At 38.3% G+C, this 22,652-nt stretch overlaps 4 protein-coding genes across 4 annotated transcripts; 2 read left to right on the top strand and 2 right to left on the bottom strand.

The window, feature by feature from the left end:
- Positions 1-542: 542 nt before the first annotated feature.
- Positions 543-1,818, bottom strand: LOC131292883 (DNA/RNA-binding protein KIN17). Its single transcript, XM_058320976.1, is given in 2 exon segments — positions 543-956; positions 958-1,818. Coding segments are annotated over 2 exon segments (1,161 nt in total). The 5' UTR covers positions 1,750-1,818; the 3' UTR covers positions 543-587.
- Positions 1,819-6,641: 4,823 nt separating this feature from the next.
- On the top strand, positions 6,642-10,396 carry LOC131292833 (insulin-degrading enzyme). The gene is made up of 7 exons (XM_058320919.1): positions 6,642-8,156; positions 8,212-8,562; positions 8,643-8,874; positions 8,949-9,155; positions 9,222-9,511; positions 9,699-9,908; positions 9,975-10,396. Exons 1-7 carry the CDS (start codon positions 6,645-6,647, stop codon positions 10,251-10,253), a joined length of 3,081 nt encoding a protein of 1,026 aa, XP_058176902.1. The 5' UTR covers positions 6,642-6,644; the 3' UTR covers positions 10,254-10,396.
- Positions 10,397-10,930: 534 nt separating this feature from the next.
- LOC131292844 (uncharacterized) lies at positions 10,931-12,406 on the bottom strand. Its single transcript, XM_058320937.1, has 5 exons — positions 12,307-12,406; positions 12,103-12,225; positions 11,558-12,038; positions 11,142-11,496; positions 10,931-11,065 (listed from the first exon to the last, which is right to left on the bottom strand). Exons 1-5 carry the CDS (start codon positions 12,404-12,406, stop codon positions 10,931-10,933), a joined length of 1,194 nt encoding a protein of 397 aa, XP_058176920.1.
- A 5,978-nt stretch (positions 12,407-18,384) lies between these two features.
- On the top strand, positions 18,385-21,837 carry LOC131292889 (uncharacterized). The gene is made up of 6 exons (XM_058320983.1): positions 18,385-18,502; positions 19,886-20,440; positions 20,523-20,965; positions 21,034-21,189; positions 21,306-21,609; positions 21,671-21,837. Exons 1-6 carry the CDS (start codon positions 18,385-18,387, stop codon positions 21,835-21,837), a joined length of 1,743 nt encoding a protein of 580 aa, XP_058176966.1.
- The last annotated feature ends 815 nt before the right edge of the window (positions 21,838-22,652 follow it).

Below are 22,652 nucleotides of genomic sequence, written 5' to 3'. Positions count from 1 at the left end.
CGGGTATCAAAACAATGTCTTAGCCAGCCGTTTCCCCAGACCTTAATCCAATGGAAAATGTTTGTGGAAGGCTAGTTCAAGAGATTTATGAAGATGGGAGACATTACGAGACCATATAGGAGCTTAAACTTGCTATCCGAACTGCTTGGCGTTCCTTATCAGTAAATACGTTAGAAAAATTATCGTAGAGCATACCATCAAGCATTTTCCACGCAATAAATCGTAATGGAGAACCAACTGATAACTAAATCATGACTTTTTAATCCATTTATGCTATTTTTGTTGATAATTCGATCAAAATTCTAAGTGAGGCTATCATTTTGGAACACCACTGATTTTAGTTTTTTGGACCGAAAGGAATTGTTCATTCGTTTTCTTCAACAATATTTATGCAAAGTAGTCAGTGTATACTTACAAATATTTGTGTATTTTTTGGAAAAAATCATATTCTCGGTATTCGCCCTGCACAGAAAAAACTAGGTGAGGCTATCATTTTGGGACGCAGTGTAGCAATACGTATCGCGGAAATAAATATAATGAATTAATGTAAATTTTATTCATTTCACAAAACCCCTCCAGCGAGATACTCAAATGAACATCTTACTTATGTCTTCGTAAGCAATATTACTGACTAATCTTCCTTTCAATGGACCTGACGCGATTTCAACAGTCACACTGTAATGCTCAGTGTTTATAGCTTTCAAAATAGCTGTACTTCCTCGATATCCTCCATTCAAGATTAAGACTTGCTTCCCAACTGCAGGTATTACTGTTTCTAAGTGAGCTTGGTCTACTTTCAGCTTTTCTCCTGTTTCAAGCAACTTGATTTTAGCGCGATATTTATCAACGACTTCAACTACAACTCCTTTTTCTTTGTAATATTTATCTCCCAATGAATGTGTTACAAGTTTGACGACGATTCCCTCAAACAACCAGTAATCTTTTCTGTTCATTTTTTTCTTTTTTCTTTTCTTCTTCTTTAATAAGCTCATCAATTGCTGAAGATTTCCTGGACTCGCAAGTAATGGATAATTTTTCCTTCTTTTCTTTTTTTATTTCCAATAAATCGAATGGTCGTTTTGGCGGAAGCATAGATGGACCTTGTTGTTTGCTGCCAATTTTTAGATCAAGTTTTATAGCTGCTTCTTCGTTGTCACGCGTCAACTCCGAATAACCTGAGCATTTTTCTTCGTCTTCACACTTTCCACGTCGTACTTGTTCCTCGATGAACTCCGCAAGCCTTTCTGCATCATCTTTATCCATCTTCTGCTTCTTGGCCATCTTTTCCTGCATAGCTAGAGTTTCCGGATCGCGATCGATGTATGTGATGAACCAACCCTTATCCGTCTCATCGACTACACAATGCCCGTTACGCCCGAGATACTTAACAAAATCGGACAACGAATGCCACTTTGTAGCATTCATGTGAAGGTGGTTCCGGTCCGAAATGTATTCTTGGTACACTTTATTTGCGGCGACACGCTTGGATCCGAATTGTCTCCGCAATATCTGTATGTATCCTGTTAGGAACTCCGAAGAAAAACCATCGATAAAGCGGCCTGCGTTATCGGCAAATAACAAAATTTGCCTTTGATGCGACTCGCTCATGGTGTGACACTTGAATCCATTTTCATCACGACATTGTTTTTCGCACATCTGGCAATACCAGCGAAGCTTTTGCAAGCCTTTAGCCTTCATTTTGTTGGCAAGATATTTTGGCGTACCAACTTCAGCTTTTCCCTTACCCATTTTGGATAAAACACGTTAATTTAACGATACTTTAGGACAGTCAGCTTTTTCACGGAGGAAATCCTTGGCTTTATTTACAACTTAAGTGTGTTGACAGAATCGGTTTCCGAAGATCCGAAGATTCGATCCCTACACGGATTCCAAAGATTCGAATCTCAACTTAACCTTCAGTTCTACGACCAAAAATACCTACGCCCCTGGTCAGAGCTTTACGCATACGCATGCGTTTCGATCGATATAACTCGGGGTCCACACTACAGCGCGACGTCTCGTCACGAAACGCGACGTCGCCTGACAGGCGGCCGAACTCCATACAAAAAAAATGTCGCACAAATCGCGCTAGTGTAGAAGCAGCGAAAAACGTGACGTCGCGATAGCTCTTGTCAAATGTCAATTCGAAACGTAAACAAACCGACAGCTGGACAAAACGTAAACAAACCGAAACACAAACGCGAACAAAACTAGCAATATTCTCCACGAAACATCGGATTTTTCGTTGTACTACTTATTTTTAGCCTTCACAAATGAAATTCAGTTATCAATGTGATACATATTTCCACATACTCTCCTACCTCTGTCACGCTTGGCTTGCGCGATTGTTCTGCCGAAACTGGGCTACTTTTGAAACGGGACGTCGCGCTGCAGTGTGGACCCCGAGTACGGCTTGCTTAAGTCCGCTAGCCCAAGGTGTATAAATATAGAAGGTGACTTTATGTCGCTTTTGCAGGGGTGCCATATTTGAGAAGTGTTATGTCAAAAGCCCAATCCTTCTCCGATACCCCCCTCAAAACCCATATGAATAAGGCCCTTACAGACGATGGCAATCTTTTCGTCAATCTTTCGCACACATTCAAACATGGTTGTCAGCCATGTGCAAAAATGGCGGATTCTGTCCATACGATGGCAATCAATGTTCATCAATGTTTCCAACAATGTTTAAGATTTCTAAACATTTTTCATGGCATATAGTTTTCTTGGTAAAATATGTATCAATAGAAAGTAACAACAAATGGTAACTAGTTAACATCACAAAAGTGAATTTAATTAGTGGCATGGTAGAAAAACTGAACCAACACTTGCCCACATGAAACTGACTCGTTCTAATTTATAATTTACTTAAGGTTCGTACAGGATATAGCTTAGCTTCGTTACCTTGTTGAATGCCAAACGGAACGCTGTCAACATTGCTCGTCAATGTTTCTAGCTTATCCATCGACCCATGGATAGCTCGTCAATTCGTTCGGCAATGTTGCTTGGCACACACATACAGTCAACGAAATCGTGTACGAATACGGTAAACGTCAACATTGCCGAGAAACATTGCTGTCGTCTGGATGAACCTATAGGTTCATCATGATATAAGAGGATATCTTCCTTTCCTTTCCTTAACATAGGCAGTGCATGGTTGTCAAATTGTTCACGCGAACAAGTTCGCAACGTCTACCTCGGGGTCCACACTGCAGCGCGACGTCCCGTTTCAAAAGTAGCCCAGTTTCGGCAGAACAATCGCGCAAGCCAAGCGTGACAGAGGTAGGAGAGTATGTGGAAATATGTATCACGTTGGGGCGCAAACTCGGAAAATTTTTTTTATTGAATTTTGAGGTAGTAATGCATGATATTTGTTTAGCTACGTATTTTATGCACCCTGAGTGAGTTTGGCGCTTCTACATTTGAAATTCACTGAGAAAACAGACTGAAACAAACAAAGGAAGTATATATTTCCACATCATCTCCTTCTTGTTGAAGAGCAGTTTGTTTACGTTTCGGCACCCGAAAAAACTTGGTAAAAATATCAATCAAAACGGAGTTTGAAAACTGAATTACATTTGTGAAGCCTAATAATAAGTAGTTCAATGAAAAATCCGAAGTTTCGTGACGAATATTGCTCGTTTTGTTCGCGTTTGTGTTTCGGTTTGTTTACGTTTTGTCCAGCTGTCGGTTTGTTTTCGTTTCGATGGAGTTCGGCCGCCTGTCAGGCGACGTCGCGGTTCGTGACGGGACGTCGCGCTGTAGTGTGGATCCCGAGTATGGAGTTCGGCCGCCTGTCAGGCGACGTCGCGTTTCGTGACGGGACGTCGCCCTGTAGTGTGGACCCCGAGTACGGCTTGCTTAATATCTCAGAAGTGTTACTGGCCGTCCACACGGCATCGTAGCGTAGCGATTTTGACACTCCATCGTAGTGTCAACCATTTTTTATGGCCTTGGTTAAGGCCTCTCGACCAAGGTGTATAAATTAGAAGGTGAAGTCGTCCAGTGTAAAATGACATTTCATGACTTGACATAACACTTCTGGGGTATTCATATGGGTTTTGAGGGGGGTATCGGAAAAGGATTGGGCTTTTGACATAACTCTTCTCAAATATGGCACCCCTTCCAAAGCGACATAAAGTCACCTTCTATATTTATACACCTTGCTCTCGACCAACATTTTCACTACGACGGAGTGTCAAAATCGCTACGCTACGATGCCGTGTGGACGCTGCCTTATGTCAAGTAATGAAATGTCATTTTACACTGGACGACTTCACTTTCTAATTTATACACCTTGCGTTAGCCTCGGTTTTCGTCGCTGTCGAAGTCCCATTTGGTCAAGGTGTATAAATTAGAAGGTGAAGTCGTCCAGTGTAAAATTACATTTCATGACTTGACATAACACTTCACTATTCATCTCCACATAGCGAACTCTCTTCCGACGAACTGACGAACTCAGTTCCCGTAACAGCTGGGAAACTCGTAGGAAACTGGTAGGAAACTCTTGATAGCACTAGCAAAGCCCCTCGTTCTGATGTTTAATAACTGATGGATTAAAGGGCTCTTTCCACGATGCGAGTATAGTAGTGAGTATGGTAGTGAGTATGGTAAGTGACGGGTGCTTCGACACTCATCATACTCACCAGGCACCCATTTTCATACTCACTACCATACTCACCTTTCCCGGCATCGCCGGGAGTATGGCCGATACCCAGGACGACTGTCAACATATACCATACCATACTCACCTGGCTTCGTCCACACGGAAGCATACTCCAAACCAAACCCAAACCAAACACACCGATTCTTTAATTGCTTTAATTATGTTCGCATGGCAAATGTTTAAGAAGCCATCGGCTGTAGTGGGTCACCGATTTTTCGAGCAAATGTGTCGAAGTTTCACCTCACGTACCTTCTGCTTACTTGTATAGTTGTTTACATTTTATGCTGTTTATCACCATGCTGTCCAAAGCCACGGTCGCCATTTTCAAAAAAAATTCCTCCTAAAAAGTCACCTATTCAGTATTTAATCATCTTGGTGTCCACTTAGCGCACTCGGGAAACTCGAATCTCCATACAACTTTGACAGGAGTTTCACCAGAGTTTCCTATGAGTTTGCTATGTGGAGATGAACAGTCAGGGGTATTCATAAGGATTTTGAGGGGGGGTATCGGAGAAGGATTGGGCTTTTGACATAACACTTCTCAAATATGGCACCTCTGCCAAAGCGACATAAAGTCACCTTCTATATTTATACACCTTGACGAAAACCGAGGCCTGCCTGTACCTATTTCCAAAGATTTTGGCGGAGATATCCCACAAGTAGGGTAAAAGTACCCATTTTGGCCCACTTAGGGAAGGGTCACCACAAAATAAATCGTTGCATTAATTGTACCGATCATATCACGACAAACTGGGTATGATAATGTAGAGTAGCTATCTAAGCATGCATTAAAATTCATATTTTTTAGTTTATTTGATGTTTTCACTGAAAAATTATCAATTTCCGAACACACTTTTTGTCGCTATTTTGGCCCGCTATGCTTTTATTTTGGCCCACCTGTGTACCAGTTTTGGCCCACCTGAAAAGTGCCTTTTTTATGTGTTTTATGGTTTTAATAATCTTTATAATGATTTAGATTGTGCTATTAACTCTTACTTTGGTTAAATAAGTAAGATAAAATGTTTAATTCGATATTTTAATTTCCACTTTTTTCCAAGATCATCAGCTTTTCGTTTAGACAATTTCTGACAACCAGCTGTCAGTGCCAAAATGCATACAAATTTCGTTCCAATCGAAACCAGATTTCCTTGCATCTATTTTGGCCCACTTTTGCATCGAAATTAAAATTATTTCTCGTGCTCTAAAAATTCAAGTAACGTTTTGATAATTCCTTAAAACACTCAAAGCTTTAGAAAAACATTACTTCAGAATTTTTTACGCAGTGGTTGCTTATGTCTCAAGGTGGGCGAACTATCCGCCTACGACATGGTTTTTTGAAAAAGAGACAGCTTCGTAGTTTTAAGCGATTTTCTCCACAAATGTTGATGCAATCGCCTTCAAATTTGGTATTTAACAAGAATAAATTGACCTCAACACTAAAAAAAATGTTAGGGGGAATTTTTATTTGAAATCATTGAAATAATTGATCTACTTTCTAGTGGGCCAAAATTACATACGTGGGCCAAAACACCCTCACTCAGCCTATGCTAGAAATTTTTGTAAACACTTTTCAACCAACAACTAAAACTTGCTTTGACCCGACCTGTCTTTTGATTGATCTTGGTTTTCGGAAAACCTGAATTTTGGTGCTATTTGTCATTTGAGTGTTTCGTCAACAAACGATATGAACGAGAGTTTTCGATCATCTAATGTATTGTGTCATTAACTGTGTATAGTTTTTTGTAAAGTATTGTTGGCCTAGAAAAAATCTGTGTTGATGTTCTTACGATTGTTATCGCGCAGTCCAAATTTATTTAACCGAGACATTTGCCATGGAGCTAGTCGGTAAGTTTATCTATTTCAATCAATCTCAATTCTCTCGATTTACTACACGTATCTTCATATCGTTTTAACTCACGTATCTTCCAGACAATCTCACAAACATCAATCAGTATCAGTAAATTACTTCAGCGGGCTGTGCATGGTAGATGTTTCCAAAAGACAAGTTAGGTTTGCTCTTAAAATGAATACAACACTCACCAGCAAAGCACCCTTAAGCAACATGACTGCTACAGCAATTCAATCCAGTAATAATACATCATTTGAGCGTTCAAATGATATAACGAAATCCGCCCAAGATAGCCGTGAATATCGTGGTTTAAAACTTTCAAATGGAATGAAGATAGTATTGGTCTCTGATCCTACGACGGACCGATCAGCAGCTGCTCTTTCCGTGGCTGTTGGACATCTTTGTGATCCAACTGATCTCCCTGGATTGGCGCATCTCTGTGAACATATGCTTTTCTTGGGCACAAAAAAGTACCCATTGGAGCATGAATACACAACTTTTCTCAAAGAGCATGGAGGTAGCTCAAATGCAGCAACATTTTCCGATATGACCAAATACTACTTTGATGTAATTCCCGATAAGCTGGAGGGTGCACTGGATAGGTTTTCACAATTCTTTATTGCACCACTCTTTAACGAGGAAGTCACTGATCGCGAAATAAACGCTGTTAATTCGGAGCATGAAAAGAATCTATCACAGGACATGTGGCGTGTAAAGCAAGTGAATAAATCGTTATGCAAAGTATCCCATGCCTATAACCGATTTGGCAGTGGAAATAAACAAACACTCTATGAAAATCCCCGCCAGAACAATATAAATGTACGAAACGAATTGATGAAATTCCACAACAAATGGTACTCCCCAAATATCATGAGCCTGGCCGTTTTCGGGAAGGAAAGCTTAGATGATCTTGAGCGAATTGTTATACAAATGTTTTCACAAATCGAGAACAAAAATGTGAAGGCTCCTTCTTGGCCCGATATGCCGTACGATGAAGATCAACTTGGGACAAAGACGTATATAATCCCAGTAAAAGATACACGTTCTTTAACTATTTCTTTCCAACTGGAAGATTTAGAACAGTACTACAAGGCTGGCCCAGAACACTACGTCAGTCATCTGGTTGGGCATGAAGGAAAGGGCAGCATCCTATCGGAGTTGAAGGCTCGCGGATGGTGCAATAAACTGATAAGCGGATACAGCAACCTAGGAAGAGGATTTGGCTGCTTCGAAATAATGGTCGATCTAACGGAAGACGGATTTAGCCATATAGATGACACGGCAAAAATAATCTTCCAGTACCTCAACATGCTACGCGTGCAGGGCCCTCAGAAATGGATATTTGAAGAGTATCGAAATCTTTGCGACATGCTTTTTCGTTTCAAGGACAAAGAAAGTTCACTTTCGGTTGTTACCAATGCGGTAACGGCAATGCATGTTTTCCCTTTAGAGGACGTGCTTACAGCACATTGTTTGATCAGTGAATGGCGACCCGATTTAATAGAGGACCTGATGAGAAAACTAATTCCAAGGAAAGCGAGGATTATAATTGTTGGGCAACAGTGTAGCTCATTGACTAACGCCGAGGAACTGTGGTATGGTACGAAATACGGCGTACACAAAATCGAAGCTTCAATACTGGAGGTTAGTAATTTTACTTTGATGTAATGATTGCATAAAATAAAATTATTTTTTGCAGTATTGGTCATCTGCAGACATAAACAACAATCTTCAGCTACCAGAACCTAATCCGTTTATTCCAACCAATTTCGACTTACTACCAATCGATAACGATGTCGACACTTTTCCTACTGTTATCTACGATACACCGATGATCCGCTTGTGGTTTAAGCAGGATGTTGAGTTTCTTAAACCAAAAACTATGATGAATTTTGACTTCAACAGCCCAATGGTCTATTCTGATCCTTTAAACTGCAATATGACACGGCTCTTCGTACAGCTGCTAAAAGACCATCTGAACGAGTTTCTTTTTGAGGCGGATTTGGCAGGATTAGGCTTTGGTGTTGGCAATACTACCTCTGGCATAAGCGTAAGTTGGAAATAATACAGGCTTCCAAAAGAGCCCACTATGAAGCTTTATTCTAATTTCATTCCATATCCTGATTTTAGTTATCAATTGGTGGATATAGCCACAAGCAGCACATTTTACTTGACAGGGTGTTGGATAGCATGTTTAACTTCAAAATTGATCCACGCAGGTTTGAAGTGTTTAAGGAGCAATACATCAGGAGCTTGAAAAATTATCAAACTGAACAGCCTTATCAACACGCTATCTATTATTTGGCATTGTTGCTAACAGAACTAGCCTGGACTAGGCAGGAGCTATTAGATTCAATGCAATGTAAGTATGATTATTTTTTTAGTTCATTTAATCTTATGATGAACATGTCAGTCTAACGGTTATATTTATTGTAGTATTAACAATGGAACGGTTGCAAGCATTCGTTGAACAGCTTCTGTCGCGAATGCACGTTGAAGGTTTCATATACGGAAATGTTAACAAGGATAAAGCGATGACAATGATGCGAATGGTTGAAAATAAGATGAAAACAACTGATTCCGAAGTGGTGCCATTACTGGCAAGACAATTACTACAAAAACGAGAATATAAATTAGGCAATGGTATTTACTCATTTGTTCCAGTGTTTACCATCGACAGATTTTATTATACTTTTTATTATGTTTTAGGCGAAAACTGTTTATTCGAAGCTACAAACGAGTTCCACAAAAGTTCTTGCACTGAATTATATGTACAGTGTGGTCCACAAGAGCCACACTCAACATATGTGGACATACTATCCCAAATGCTTAGTGAAGCGTGTTACACGCAGTTGCGAACCAAGGAGCAGCTCGGATATCTGGTGTTTTGTGGCTCCCGTAAAGCAAACGGTATCAGTGGTATTCGAATCATTGTACAATCTGCGCATCATCCCGCTTATGTTGAAGAGCGAATTGAAAATTTCTTTAACAATATGTTGGTATGTGAGCATGTTTAGCATGTTTTACCTTTAGGTTAAACTATTTGTGCGTGAACACTTCAACATTATATTTGTAAAGAATGTCTGCATTACTTTTACGATATGAATTGTAGGATGCACGCTCAAATAATAATGCAATTGTATATTTGATTTCTTGCAAAACGGTAATGTAATGATATTTCCGTAGGATTATTTGGAAAAAATGCCAGACGACGAGTTTAATCGCCACAAAGAGGCGTTGGTGGCATTATTCCTTGAGAAACCAAAGCGTCTTGCTTCTCAATTCAGCATATTCTTACAAGAAATATCACTGCGACAGTACCATTTTAATCGAGCGCAAGTTGAAGCAGCCAAACTAAGAACTTTAACCAAACAGCAAGTGATTGACTACTACAAGGTGAGTGCAATGTTTTGCGTTTTTGCTCGTTTTGAAATATGTACTTAATTCATGTATGTTTCCCAGGAATACATCATACTAGGTGGACCGTCAAGGAGTACTTTATCTGTTCATGTATTATCAACGGGAGAAGGAGGTGCAGGGGCGAACGGGAACAAAACAGCTGAGGTAGATGCAGCAGAGAAAATATTCGATGATTCTAATGCCAGTCATCGAAAGGAAATAACGAACAAAGAATTCATTAGAGTAACGGATTTGGCCAGCTTTAAGTCATCACGTTCGCTGTATCCGTTGGTTCAACCATATCTAGAGATATTACCAAAGGGAGGACGATGCAAACTTTGAACGATACTTAAACGATAGCAACTTTCAATTAACTTTTATTGAACTGAAGCTTCCTCAACTGACAGAACTTACTGAAGTAAGGCTAAAGTTTGGTCTGTATGAATTTCCTTCAATTCAATTCCATGGCCCGCCCTATAGCTTACAAAGATGTGTCCAAAATTTAATTACAAAATACTACCCAGCAGCTAAAGAATTATTTTAGATAAAAGATAATTTCGTCGAATGCTATCATGTAAATTGCTTAGTGACGCCAAAAATTGCAAAACAACACTATAGTTAACCATCCCGCAGCATGTTGAACTTCAGCTAGAACTTCAGAATGCTAGATGAAATTAAAATTGCAGTAATAACATATTGCACGATGCTGATGATGATTTTCGTTTACTCATGCTGGTGTAAAGTTGAGGAGAGGTTTTACATAAAGTGAAATTTGCTATCGTTAAAATCAGTTTTAAGGGCTCTAAAACAGATTTCATTCTTTACAAGATGAATAAATTGCTTAATATAGTGTTTCTGGACATGTTCTGATAACAGTGCGGACAAAAATTTAACTTGGGTCGGATTTGAAACATCTTGGTAGAAATCCAAGTAAAACAAATACAATATTTTTAAATGCAATTTTTTTCTGTTTGTTATACACTGTCCGAATAATCCATTCACCCTCTATATCATATCCTCTATAGAAAAATAATAACTTTTATCAAAAGTTTATCATTCTTGAGATAAGGCTCGTTGGTTACCGAAGCCAAAGGCGCTTCGAATTTTGCATTAGTGTTTCTTAAATCTGAGACTATGTTACTGAATGGTTCGTCCTGTAAGAAAAGTTATAATCAAGTTAAATATGCAATAGCCGTACTCTCGTTATGGAAAGTATGTCATACTGCTTACCTGATTTAGTATAGCAATCTGATGGCGGAAGAATGTGCTTGTCTCGACCTGACCGTACGTTTTTCCAGATAGCAAAATTACATTTGGACTTTTTCTCAACGCATCGTCGGACAGTTGCTCCAGTTGTACGTAAAGTACGTTCTCATCGTTTTGTTTTGTCGTCGCCACCGTAGCATGAAGTCGTAGATTCAATCCAGAAATTACAAAAACTGCACTGGAGAAGGATGTCTCTGGAGCGGCTCTTATGCGTTTCGTAAAATTCTCTACTTTCCAAAAGTACGTGAACACCTTAGCATCGCCGGAAGAAATTATGGTATTGTTGAATCGATAGACCTCATAGTCTCGCAATCCGCCACTGTTGAATATGCAAATTATCATACGTAAGGATTCAAACGACTTTGTAAAATATTACTCACGTAAGAAACTTCTTTTCGGCGGGTTGGTCGATTGGTTTAAAATCGATCGCTTGTGAACTTATCCGATCATTAGTAGTAAAACGAGCTTTCAAAGTATCATTTCTGGAATACGTAGTTGAGAGGTCTTTTACCAAATCACTGTTACTTATCAAGGAACCCTGACTTGAAGCTTTCTCGGCATCTTCGTCGTCTTCATAGTCATCTTCAGGAAACATTATGGTTGGTGACGAAGTCGTCGACGCCTTGGGTACTGGACGCGCTGATGTCGTAGAATCGCTCACTGGTAATTTTATCCCTGCTGTTTGCGGCAATGTGGTTTTTGATTTCGTATGCTTTGTGGTCGTTTCACGCTTAATCGTGTTGTAAATGGAAGATTGTAGCATCGGAGGATTGTAATGTGGGTCCCGAATCATTTTTCGAAGATTACTTATCTCTTCTAGCATCTTGGCTTCTAATGTACGAAAAGCCATCAACATTTCCTCTGCATGCACAAAACATTTGGTTTCATTACTTTCAGATTAAACTACTACTTTGTGTCGTGTTACCTGTACCGCATACTCCAACCAATGTTTTGCTGATCGAAGCTTGAGCACTGGCTTCAATATCGCCGGATGTAATGGTACATTGAGCGGTTTGGGTTTCATACGGAGAGTCAGGCGTTGTGGGAGCTGTTAATCATGCACGAGAGGTTAAAATGTACGTCAGAATCGCGACAATTCTGCTAACTAATGTCCTAATTGAAACAATACCTTTCTCAGCGCTTGAACCATCTTCGATGCCATAAACGACGGAAATAAGTACACTGAATAACAAGTACGTAACCGTAATCTGACTGGTTTTTAACGCCATCGATCGTAACAGTAGCTTATTGGAAAACTTTATGCGCAATGTGCATCAGTAAAAAATCACCACTAATCATTCAATCGTTATCAGTTAACTTACAATTTATACTTGTTCTACCAACACTTTTTTCAATTTACACTTTATGTTTTGCAAACACTCACTCAACGCATCACGTATACAGGTAAACGGTGCGTTGTTATAAGTATGAACGTGCAATGTTCTGCAGTCACAAAATACCTTACCCTTTTAAGAAGCAAGAGATCTTCAATCTATTTATAATCACTAAAGAAAAATAGAAACAACCGATGTCTCTTTCCCGCATGTCATACGAGAACACATCTGAGTACCGTTTCAGGATTATAGAAATTTTTGCCCTGCGCCACAACGAAACTCGATTTTTTTGTTTGCAAATATTGCTTCTGCTGTATCCTCAGTCTCACTAAGACATAAAATGCTCATTTTAATGTCTGGTTTTAAGTTTCCCTGGATCGCAGATCGACGAAGCGTAACGCTTGCAAACAAAAAAAGGTGCTAGAATTAAAAAAAATCATTCATTACGGCCATTTAAGTGATATTCGTTGAAAAAACTGCTTCTAAACAAACTTCACTGTTCATTCAAGTTATCAATCGAAATGTAGCAGCTGTACATAACAGTATAAAATTAAATTGTGCCATTAAACCGCACAAACCGACACAAAGCAAATTTATTTTTTTTATGTGTGGCATGTATCGGTGAAGTGCGTGAACCGTGACCATCAGTCAGTTATAGCTATACCTTTCTAAAATTCTAATCTAATATGTAGTTTCTGGACATCATTCAAGTGCAAATACACAGTTAACATTCTAAACACATTGAACAAATAATTATGAATGTTTTTTGTTTCAAGTAATAAAATTCGTTTAAAGTTCAGCATGCGTAAATGTTTCGCACCTGAAACTATTGCATCTCACATGGTATTATGTGTTTTTGCTGCCTTATGTGTGACCCTTTGGTTAGCTTACATTACATTAGCAGCACCGTTCCACTGGCTAGTTTTATTTCCTCGACTAACCCCTACTAGTTGGTAAGCCACAGTAAACACCAAATGTCCGGAAGGTGTGGCGTAATGCATGGTGTCTAATCGATGTGAATTAGACGTTTAAAAGTGAACTGCAATTTGGAAATGTAATGGTTGCCTGGAATAACAATTTAATTTTTATTCGCACTTCCGCAATAGCGCTGCTTGAATTTATTACTTGGTACATTAACTAAGTAGATTTAAATTCATCGTATTTTTTAAAACTACAAATATGTAATTTCGATAACTAATGTTTCATAAAAGTTTTTTACAGAGTTTAACTCAAATTTAGCTAGGCCAATAACTTCAATGATCTTCTGATTGAAGAAAACGGTGCAATTATGGAAACAGTATATTGTGCAGAAAAAAGGTTTGCCACTTAACTAATTTTGGAATTCTGTTTCGTAGGTCTTTTTTTTTTTTGCTGTAAATACCACTGTCCATACCTAATTCAAGAGGTTATATAACATTAGTTAACGGTACTCGAAAAAACGGAATTTCGCCGGCCTGGCGGCAAGTCAAGAAAGTACCAGAAAGGAAACAAGAAAAAAAACTAAACACATTGCGTTTGTTTTTCTATGATGTAATTGTATGTTATACTAAATAGCATAGGGTGCCATTTATTGAACAATTGTTTTGTAATAACACTCTTCATTTAGGTATGTATTTATCAGATTTATTCAAAATGTTGTTTCTATTTATTCAGAAAGGAGGGTCTGGTCGTATTGCTATTTAAATTATCGTATTAATACCATCTTTTATTCCATTGAACTGAACAAATAGTGATGATCAAAATAATTTGATATATTTTGTCTAATGAAGTTTACTTTGGGCTACTTAACTTAGCGCTATAGTAACATATTCAGAGTACGAAAAAGCTCTTTGAAAGCGGTGCAGAATATTGCAGAGCGGTGCGATCAATACGGTCTTTTTCCTGTTTAATTATTTTATTTGCTTATGAACAATCAGATTGGGTAGGGAAAATTATGTTGTATATTTTGTGATATATCAAATGAAGCAAAGTAATGGTACATGAAAAATGGATTTCAAGTAGAAGGTTAGCATTCACGGATACCCTCAACTTATTTTGTATCATTCGGTTGAATGCAGAGAACTGTCGTTAAACATGTTTTCCATGTTATTGACCCTACCTGTGCTACAGACGAAGGAGACTTTCGAGGCTGGTGTATATTGCAGTGAATCAGGTTTAACCGCTACACCTATTCGACGAGATAGGCAAATCTACCATTTAACTTTCTCTGTAAACGCTTACTTCCGGCGAAAATATTTCAAGCATCGACACTGTATGATTATACTATGGTTAAACCATACAACGACTAAAACAAACAATTAAGTAAAGTTCGCACCAAACCTTGTTTTTAAAACTGTTACAATTTAAATTCTCATTTGCCATTTAATTCGATTTTACTCAAAAAGTTAGCTTTTAAATGTTGTATGCCAAATTATTAATTTTAAATGTTGTATGCCAACGGCTTAAACCAGGCTAAGAAACGTTCAATGAATTACAATGTTGAAATCTATTGGTTTCGAATGGTTTTGCAAGAAACAGATGAAAACGAACAAACACACATTTTGGAGGTTTTGAAATTTTCTTGATGACATTGAGATTTAAATATCCTGATACAGAAGCAAAATAAAATTAGTTTCGAATTTCCGAACTACTCGATTAAATCGCGACACATGGCTAGGATAACTTATTATGGACGTTTTTATCCATTTAATTTTTTTTTTGTTAACATATACGCATTGAAAGAATGTAGGGGAAGTTATAGTCATCAAAAATGTTAATTTAAACATCCCATCATACTTATAAATATATACTTCTTGTATAGGTCAAGGTGAGCAGCATCTGGCTCGGGATGTATGCCATGTCGTACCGATCGCAATTATCGTTACCATGCAGAATGAACGGAATTCCGATTGTTCGTTACGACCGTATCAGAATAAAGATAAATCAAATAGGTTTTGTGTAGCATCTAGTAAGTTATATTATGTGACTATAAAATGTATCTAGACGCAATGTCTTTGAAAATGAAAATTCAAAAAACAAAATCGAGAAAATAGAATACCTAAAAAATAGCCTAAAAGAATAATACAAAAGCTCTTCTAATCGAAATGAGGTCACTAAAACCGGTATGCCTACTAGGCATAGCCTGAATGGGTGAATGTTGGAGGGCATAGTTTTGTTTTGAATATACAGCCAACGCTATAATAGTCTCTTTTTAAACCTACTTTTATTACCCTAACAAAAAGTTATAAAGTTCTATGAAGAAACCGCCCAGACCATTTTTTAAATAAAACATCCTTATGGCATTTCATATTTACAATTACCATTGCGAAATCGGGCACCTGGCCTGCTAAACTACACGCAGAAGGGTTTCAAAAGTTTGATGATGCTTAAGGGATTTTCAATGCTAAGCCATATGGCACATTGACACCATGCATAGAGTTTATTGCTCCGAAAATATGCGTATGTTAATCGCAAGGTGCCGACTGATCGGTACTTTTCTTTTGGCCGTCGATGCCTACGCTTTGGTCCGGTGGCCTCATGATTGCTACATCACAGTACGTTAAAGTAGCTCAAGAGCGAACACAAAACTGTTATGTATTCGAAGCTCTTGAATTACTTCCAAACGAGCAGAGTAGATCGATGAGAGTAAATTACTCCGATCATAGAGGAACAGGGTTGCAATACACATCGCCTGGTGAGAAATATTTGGGGATTTTAATTGAATTTATTTGTAAGTCTTATTGTTTGGACGTTTTAGTAGGAACACCAAATGATGGGAGTAAATAAGTTGGAATTAGTATAAAATGTGGTTCCTAAGCATTTCATTAGGTCCTAAGGATCAATAGTGGTCTATATCGGATGATTAGCTTGCGAACAGGAAGCTGGATTCGAAGTGATCACTAGCCCTGTTGGTGTAAATACTTGATAAAAATTTGACGAAGTTTAGGGGTCAATAATCTAGTGCGCATTTGTTACAAAGTACATATTGCCCCTAGCTCTTCTACACGAGGAATCCATCCCCACGTCCAACATGCGCACGCTGCATCTTTCATCACTTTTCGGTCTTCACACTTTGCGCTATCCGTTATTTTCGAATAAACCGCATACGCTCCGTATTCTTTCGATAATTGGCATTTTAGTAAAATGCTCTTATGTTTTTATAAAACGAACATTTAAGAACACACTTTTGCAAACACGTTCATTAAGCAAACTTTTTAACCTTTCTATTCCATTTATTAGTATTTGCAGTATATTTGGCGGACCGAACGGTGAAAGTACACTTCAAAACAAGTTTGAAAACTTCCAAATACCGTTGCATTCCCCGCTACGTTTGTTTCCCCACTCCACTTTGCTTTTCATTCGTTGACTTTACCTACATGAACGAAAGAGTGTGCCAAAGAAACGAATGGAGTGAAAAGCAAACAAACTAAACAGGGCTCTTCAAGCAAAATAATTCTTTTCAAAAGTGTTCGTGCCGTACAGGAATTTCAAAGAAAAACTAAAATTATTTGTTTTCTATCATTCGTCGAAGACAATTCGAAGCGGTAGTTACTGTAGAATGTGTTACAAATGTTTAAACATATAATTTAATGCTGGCCATATTCCGTTTATCAAAGAAAACAAACATCTCCACGTTGATTTTGTATTTCCCCACGGGGAAACCATATCTTCATTGTAGGAAACCGTTTGCCGACCCCTGGTTCAAAGCATCAGCTGATGTTTATGCGCCTGAGAGCATGTTTTCTGCCTGATGGCTCAAATGTCCGTCAGTGTTTGCGGTGACTTTCATAGGCTCGGTCGTGCGCTTTTGGCGTTTCGTTCTGTTCCTACCGCAGTGAATTAGTTGCCAGCGGTGGCTGGTAGTGCCGATTCGCATAGCTTTTTTTTACTGAGGACTGCCCATACGTATATGGAGCCTTCGCTAATCACAAACGTCATGCTGCTTGCGCAGTCGAACATGCTGCTGCAGTCTTTGCTCGTTTGCGCCGAGTGGAATTTAAGGTCCCACTAAACTATCCCATGCCGGTAATTGTTTTCACCGCTTTCGAATGTGCTTCCATGTACGGAATGCATTTCAAAAGTTACGTGTGCTTATTAGCGGGAAACGGGAAACAGCAGGAAACGGTACATAACGATCTCATTACTTTGGCGAACGTTTAAATGAAATAGTTTATTGCATGATAGTGCAGTGGCGTTCTAGTGGTTCAACTCTAATGATCTTCGGATTATGGAGGCAAACCACCAATAAAAAAATAACCAGAGTAACAGTGTAACAAATAACTCTTTTTTTTGCAAACAGCGATATGTATTTTTATTATAGTGCTCAGTGTATTTGCTAGAATGATCTTACAATGCTATATACACCTGTTAGCGTGATGTGTGCGATTCTTGTCCTGAATATTGTCATATATTCAACCTGGTTATTAGTCAGTAAAAGGTTGGAAGTAATTAATAACAGTAAAGCACATCGTCATGCATTAAAGGAGATAAATGTTGTACGTTTTGATTCGTATGTGTAATATATAATAACGAGTAATTTAACGTTGCTTGCAGTTGACAAAAGTTATGTAAATAGCAAAACTTAATCTTTCTTTAATTCCATTGTTAGTTTGTGTGATATGCATTCAACAGCTAAAGGTTAAAACATGACAAAGTGTTGAAATTATTGTTTCTACTGTTATTGTTCTGTGCCTTCCTGTTGTATGTATATGCAACAATACAGCAGTGCAGCTGCAGTTTTGTGCTACAATAGATGAGTAGTTAAAATTTGGCAGTGGCTAAAGTGTAGGCATCAGTGCTTATTTAAATTACCTTATGGTGAAAACGGTGGCTGAAGAAACCCTACGCGTCCGAAACCCAATCTGCGTTGAAGTTCGCGTTCCTTCATCGGGATCATGAACTCTGTGAAACCGTTCAACGGCTTATGTATATGTTTTTTTGGACTACTATCAGCACTAAAATGTCTCTCATTAGAAAGCGAAGACTTGAAGCACCTGTCGGAGCGAGATATAGGTAGGTGCAGTAGTTAATAAGGAAAGCCAGGTTTTGGATGTTTGGTTTACACACGTTAATGGATTTCGTCCATTTAGCACCAGACGTTACTCCTTTCACTTACTTGCTTCAGGCAACGCTTGCAACTTTTCTCTACACGCTTGATTAGTCCTTCTTTCCTTGATTGCCCCGGTCGGTTCCCGGTGGCGAATGCATAGGTTAATCTCGCCAAAGAGTCTGTAGTAGCTGTATTTAGTTTTTCTTTCTCAACCGGATGGCTATGAACTTGACTTTGGGTCCATATTAAGCTCTGCCTTATGTCGATTCGTAAACCTGCCAGACTGCCCGCAGAAATAAGTGAAAGTTTGAGAAACCTGAGTGTGTCGGTGCTTACGCGCGGTCATGTGATTTTCAGCTGTGTGAATGTGGCTGAAGATACTGCAAATAAAATAGCTCTTTCACACCGCGTGGTAAGGCAAGCAACTTTTTTACTCAAAGAATACCAGGGACTTGTATCCTTGAGATGCCCATATATAAAACATGAAAAAGGCCATGTACAATGGAATCCAGCGAGGATCTGGGTTTTAGTATATTTCCTCAAATTTTCTGATATGGTTTATCATAGCTTCAGCGGAAAGGAATATATTTTCTCTTTTGGACTACGTTCCACATAAGAATAGCTATTTATCAAAAAGTGCTACTGCTACATATCTTTTAACTTTAGAAGATAAGATAGATAAATTAACAAATTTCATATTTTTTTCGTAGTTTCGAAATGTATAAAAAAGACGCTCCCCTGCAGTGGCAATAATTTATGGACTGTAATATCAAAATAGTATAAGAATAGTTTTGGCACTCGAAATGTATCATTTTATTTGAGCATATTACTGAGCTGAATATTTCGCATCCAAATAAGCGGGAAGGTGCTCAATGGAAGACTGATTTAATACTATTATAAGCTAAAAATTACGGTGGGTTTGTTAAAATTGTGTCTATTCATTTCAAGAGGAGAATCTAGCCCGGGCCCCATTTACCATTTTACCAATTATGCTGTGAACTGAATAGTAATATTTCTGAAAATAGAATTATTCAGAATTTTTTACACTTTGTCATTGGTGAAACACCAGTAGTTTAATTCTCAAAATATAAAAAAGTTGCATTGTACAACTTTTAAATTATACCATCCAAAATACGTACTCATGTTCATAAATTATAGATCAACGAGTTGGAAATCAAAATACATATTGCATACATTTTCCATTTTTCTTCTATTTTACTGTTTACACATAGACAAGCAAGTCGTAACTCATAATAGTATTGTAAAAATTGAGTTTTTATTCTAAAATACTTGGTATTTTAAATATTTTCAACCTATAGAATTATTATATTTTCTTATATTTTCAGTCGAAACATTAGTGAAACAATGGGCTCCATTAGTATGGCTGGCACCAAATGAAAAATATATGCCCGGTGACGTATCTAAATTTCTTCAGTATGTCCATGCCGAGGAGGCAAAAGTGACGACAGTATACCCAGGCAATGAAATTACTGAACTTGATGATCTGGACAGCTACGATAGTAGGTTAGCCAATGAACTTTCCTATTATGATCCTGTTATTCAACTACACCAAGGGCGCTTTCGGAATAAACGTAACTTCAAGGATCCCTCAGTTTCTCTTGATCTGCTGTTTGATTTCCCGATTGGCAACGAGTCAAAAAGCTGGTACCTGGTGACCAATAGCAACATCAATGAACTGATTGCAGACAAGGAATCGTTCCTGTATGGACAAAACCCACTAAAAGAAAATGTGCCAATTTATGCAGTGATCAGTACGTGCAAACAACCCCCAAGTGGTCTGCAAAATACACTTGAGATAAGTTTGCCATTTTCATTGCCAGCAACGACGGTGTCATACCCATCAACCCCCATATTTCATAATATTAATTATAAAGAAAATGGTACGATCAATGGCCGATAGCCACGCTGCATTCATCTAAAAGTCTAATTACATTGCTTTGGTTGTGTTTTTGTCTATTTCAGAAGTTACATATACTGCAAAGGATCGACCGTCGTTGAAGCGGAAACTTTATTCTTCAACTCCAAAGAATATATTTGAATTACAACCAAACCTGCGGAAAACAATCAATGCGGTAGAAAAAAGTATTCGGTTGATTCGGAAAAAACGCGAGATTCTAGAAAGTGCTGAGCAAGTAACTGATACCACTATAAGGTCACATCTGCGTGAAAACGATGAATTAGCCACTGCCAAGAAAGGGGGTTTCAATTTTGAAGATGGAACAAGTGAAAATACATTCAACATGAACTTAGATGAATCGATAGAAAATACGCCGCAAAGCGAAGAAAACCAAGAATGGGAGACAATAACAGAGCGAAGACATGACACTTACGATAATGAAAATGAAATTTCCTCAGATTATCCCCACTTTCACGTCACTTATTGGATGTTCTACCCGTATAGTCAGGTATGATTGATTTACACGAATGGACTATATACGCACAGAATTACATTTATAGAATCTTTTTATTCCAGGGCAAAGTAATATGTACCATCGATTTAGGACCATTCGGGCCATGGCCAATACCGCTAATATTTGGAATATGTTTAGGCACAACGAAGGAGTTTGGAAGCCACGTTGGAGACTGGGAGCATATGAGTCTTTTCTTCCGAGGACGGAAGGAACCTGATGTAATGACATATAAATATCTAACTAAATTATATTTTTCGTATCTTTTAAAACTTTTTATTCTATTTCTTACTTTTATTTTCTATTTGTCAAAAATCCAACTACCTACGACCCTAAGGAGATGTACGTGTCGGCACATGATGCGGGAGCTTTCTATTCCTACGAAAGGCTTACTGGAACATTCGAATACCATAGACAAGAAACAAGAAAGGGAATTTTGCAACAACCCTCATTTCCTAAAACTGTTGTCACATCTGGAAACCATCCAGTACTATTTGCCGCGGAAGGATCTCATGGTCTATGGACTGCACCAGGCAAACATAAGTTCGTTCGTGTCCCTCGTCTCTACGACATCAATGGTTTTGGGTTGCCCTGGTCTACGTGGAGAAATGTAGAAATCATCCACGAAAAAAACCCAAGCGGTAAATCCATATAAACCTGGCTTACGAGTTTGAAACAAACATAAATTTCTATCGATTTCAGGACGAAGTACCACGCAGCCAAAATGGATGAAATTCAACGGTCGGTGGGGAAATCCGAAGACCAAATGTCACCCATTGAAGAGGATTGGATTGCATATCTGTGAATTGACCGATGGTCCAACTGGTATTCCTCGTAAAAAACACCACTTCCAATGTAAAGCTCGCTAGTGAAGTCCGCATGCTTAAAATACGTAACGTGTCGTTCAATTTACAAGACTGATTGGTGCTAGAGCAAATATCTTGTCGAGAGTTTACTGCTCGAATAACCCACCAGTCTGCCAAAATGGTTTGCAAAATCTCTATAGACTAACTATTTATTACCTTATATTGGAAAACCCTCCACAGTTTTTATTTTGTCTTCTTTCATTGTCTTATTTTATCATCATTGATGTTTTTTATTTATTGTTTACTATAAAATTCTAGATATCGAGCGAGAAAAAAACATGCTATAAGGCAGCGTCCACATCGAATGCATCGTAGCGTAGCGATTTTGACACTCCGTCGTAGTGTAAATGATGGTCGAGAGGCCATAGCCACGACCATATAAAATAGTTGACACTACGATGGAGTGTCAAAATCGCTACGCTACGATGCCGTGTGGACGGCCAGTAACAACATCTCTGGGCTTATCATAATTAGGTTTAGTCTTGTAGTACGAATCAAACGCTTCGCTGTATTTGTTATGCTTAGATGTAAATATACAGTTTTAACTGGGGTGGAATTCGAAAAAACAAATAAAAAATCTGTAAATTCAATGAACCCACTAGACATTTCTAACAATTTCGCTCAAAAACTCCTCAACGCGAACAAAAAACTCATTTTTGTATGGGTCGAGTCCGGCTGACACTAAAATTTGAAGATTTTTCAACATATAGAACAGTTTTCCGAGCTCCTATATTTTTGCCTTACATTTCGCGAATCGGGAATTTGACATTTAATACGCCAGGGAATCGGTAATTGATGATGATGATGATGGTTGTTTG

This window comes from Anopheles ziemanni, unplaced genomic scaffold (genome assembly GCF_943734765.1).
Source record: "Anopheles ziemanni unplaced genomic scaffold, idAnoZiCoDA_A2_x.2 scaffold_12_ctg1, whole genome shotgun sequence".
Classification (NCBI taxonomy): domain Eukaryota; kingdom Metazoa; phylum Arthropoda; class Insecta; order Diptera; family Culicidae; genus Anopheles; species Anopheles ziemanni.
Note: the sequence above shows the minus strand (reverse complement) of the source record. Positions and strands in the feature narration are given on the sequence as shown.

Excerpts from the sequence above, each read along its gene's own strand:
- LOC131292833 (XM_058320919.1), top strand. The coding sequence starts at position 6,645 with ATGGTAGATGTTTCCAAAAGACAAGTTAGGTTTGCTCTTAAAATGAAT. Across the intron at positions 8,875-8,948 it reads GCTATTAGATTCAATGCAAT|TATTAACAATGGAACGGTTG; the intron begins GTAAGTATGATT and ends TATTTATTGTAG. Across the intron at positions 9,909-9,974 it reads AAGTGATTGACTACTACAAG|GAATACATCATACTAGGTGG; the intron begins GTGAGTGCAATG and ends TATGTTTCCCAG.
- LOC131292889 (XM_058320983.1), top strand. The coding sequence starts at position 18,385 with ATGAACTCTGTGAAACCGTTCAACGGCTTATGTATATGTTTTTTTGGA. Across the intron at positions 20,441-20,522 it reads TATTAATTATAAAGAAAATG|AAGTTACATATACTGCAAAG; the intron begins GTACGATCAATG and ends TGTCTATTTCAG. Across the intron at positions 20,966-21,033 it reads TGTTCTACCCGTATAGTCAG|GGCAAAGTAATATGTACCAT; the intron begins GTATGATTGATT and ends TTTTTATTCCAG.
- LOC131292844 (XM_058320937.1), bottom strand. The coding sequence starts at position 12,406 with ATGGCGTTAAAAACCAGTCAGATTACGGTTACGTACTTGTTATTCAGT. Across the intron at positions 12,226-12,306 it reads TGGTTCAAGCGCTGAGAAAG|CTCCCACAACGCCTGACTCT; the intron begins GTATTGTTTCAA and ends CATGATTAACAG. Across the intron at positions 11,497-11,557 it reads GCCGAAAAGAAGTTTCTTAC|TGGCGGATTGCGAGACTATG; the intron begins GTGAGTAATATT and ends CATATTCAACAG.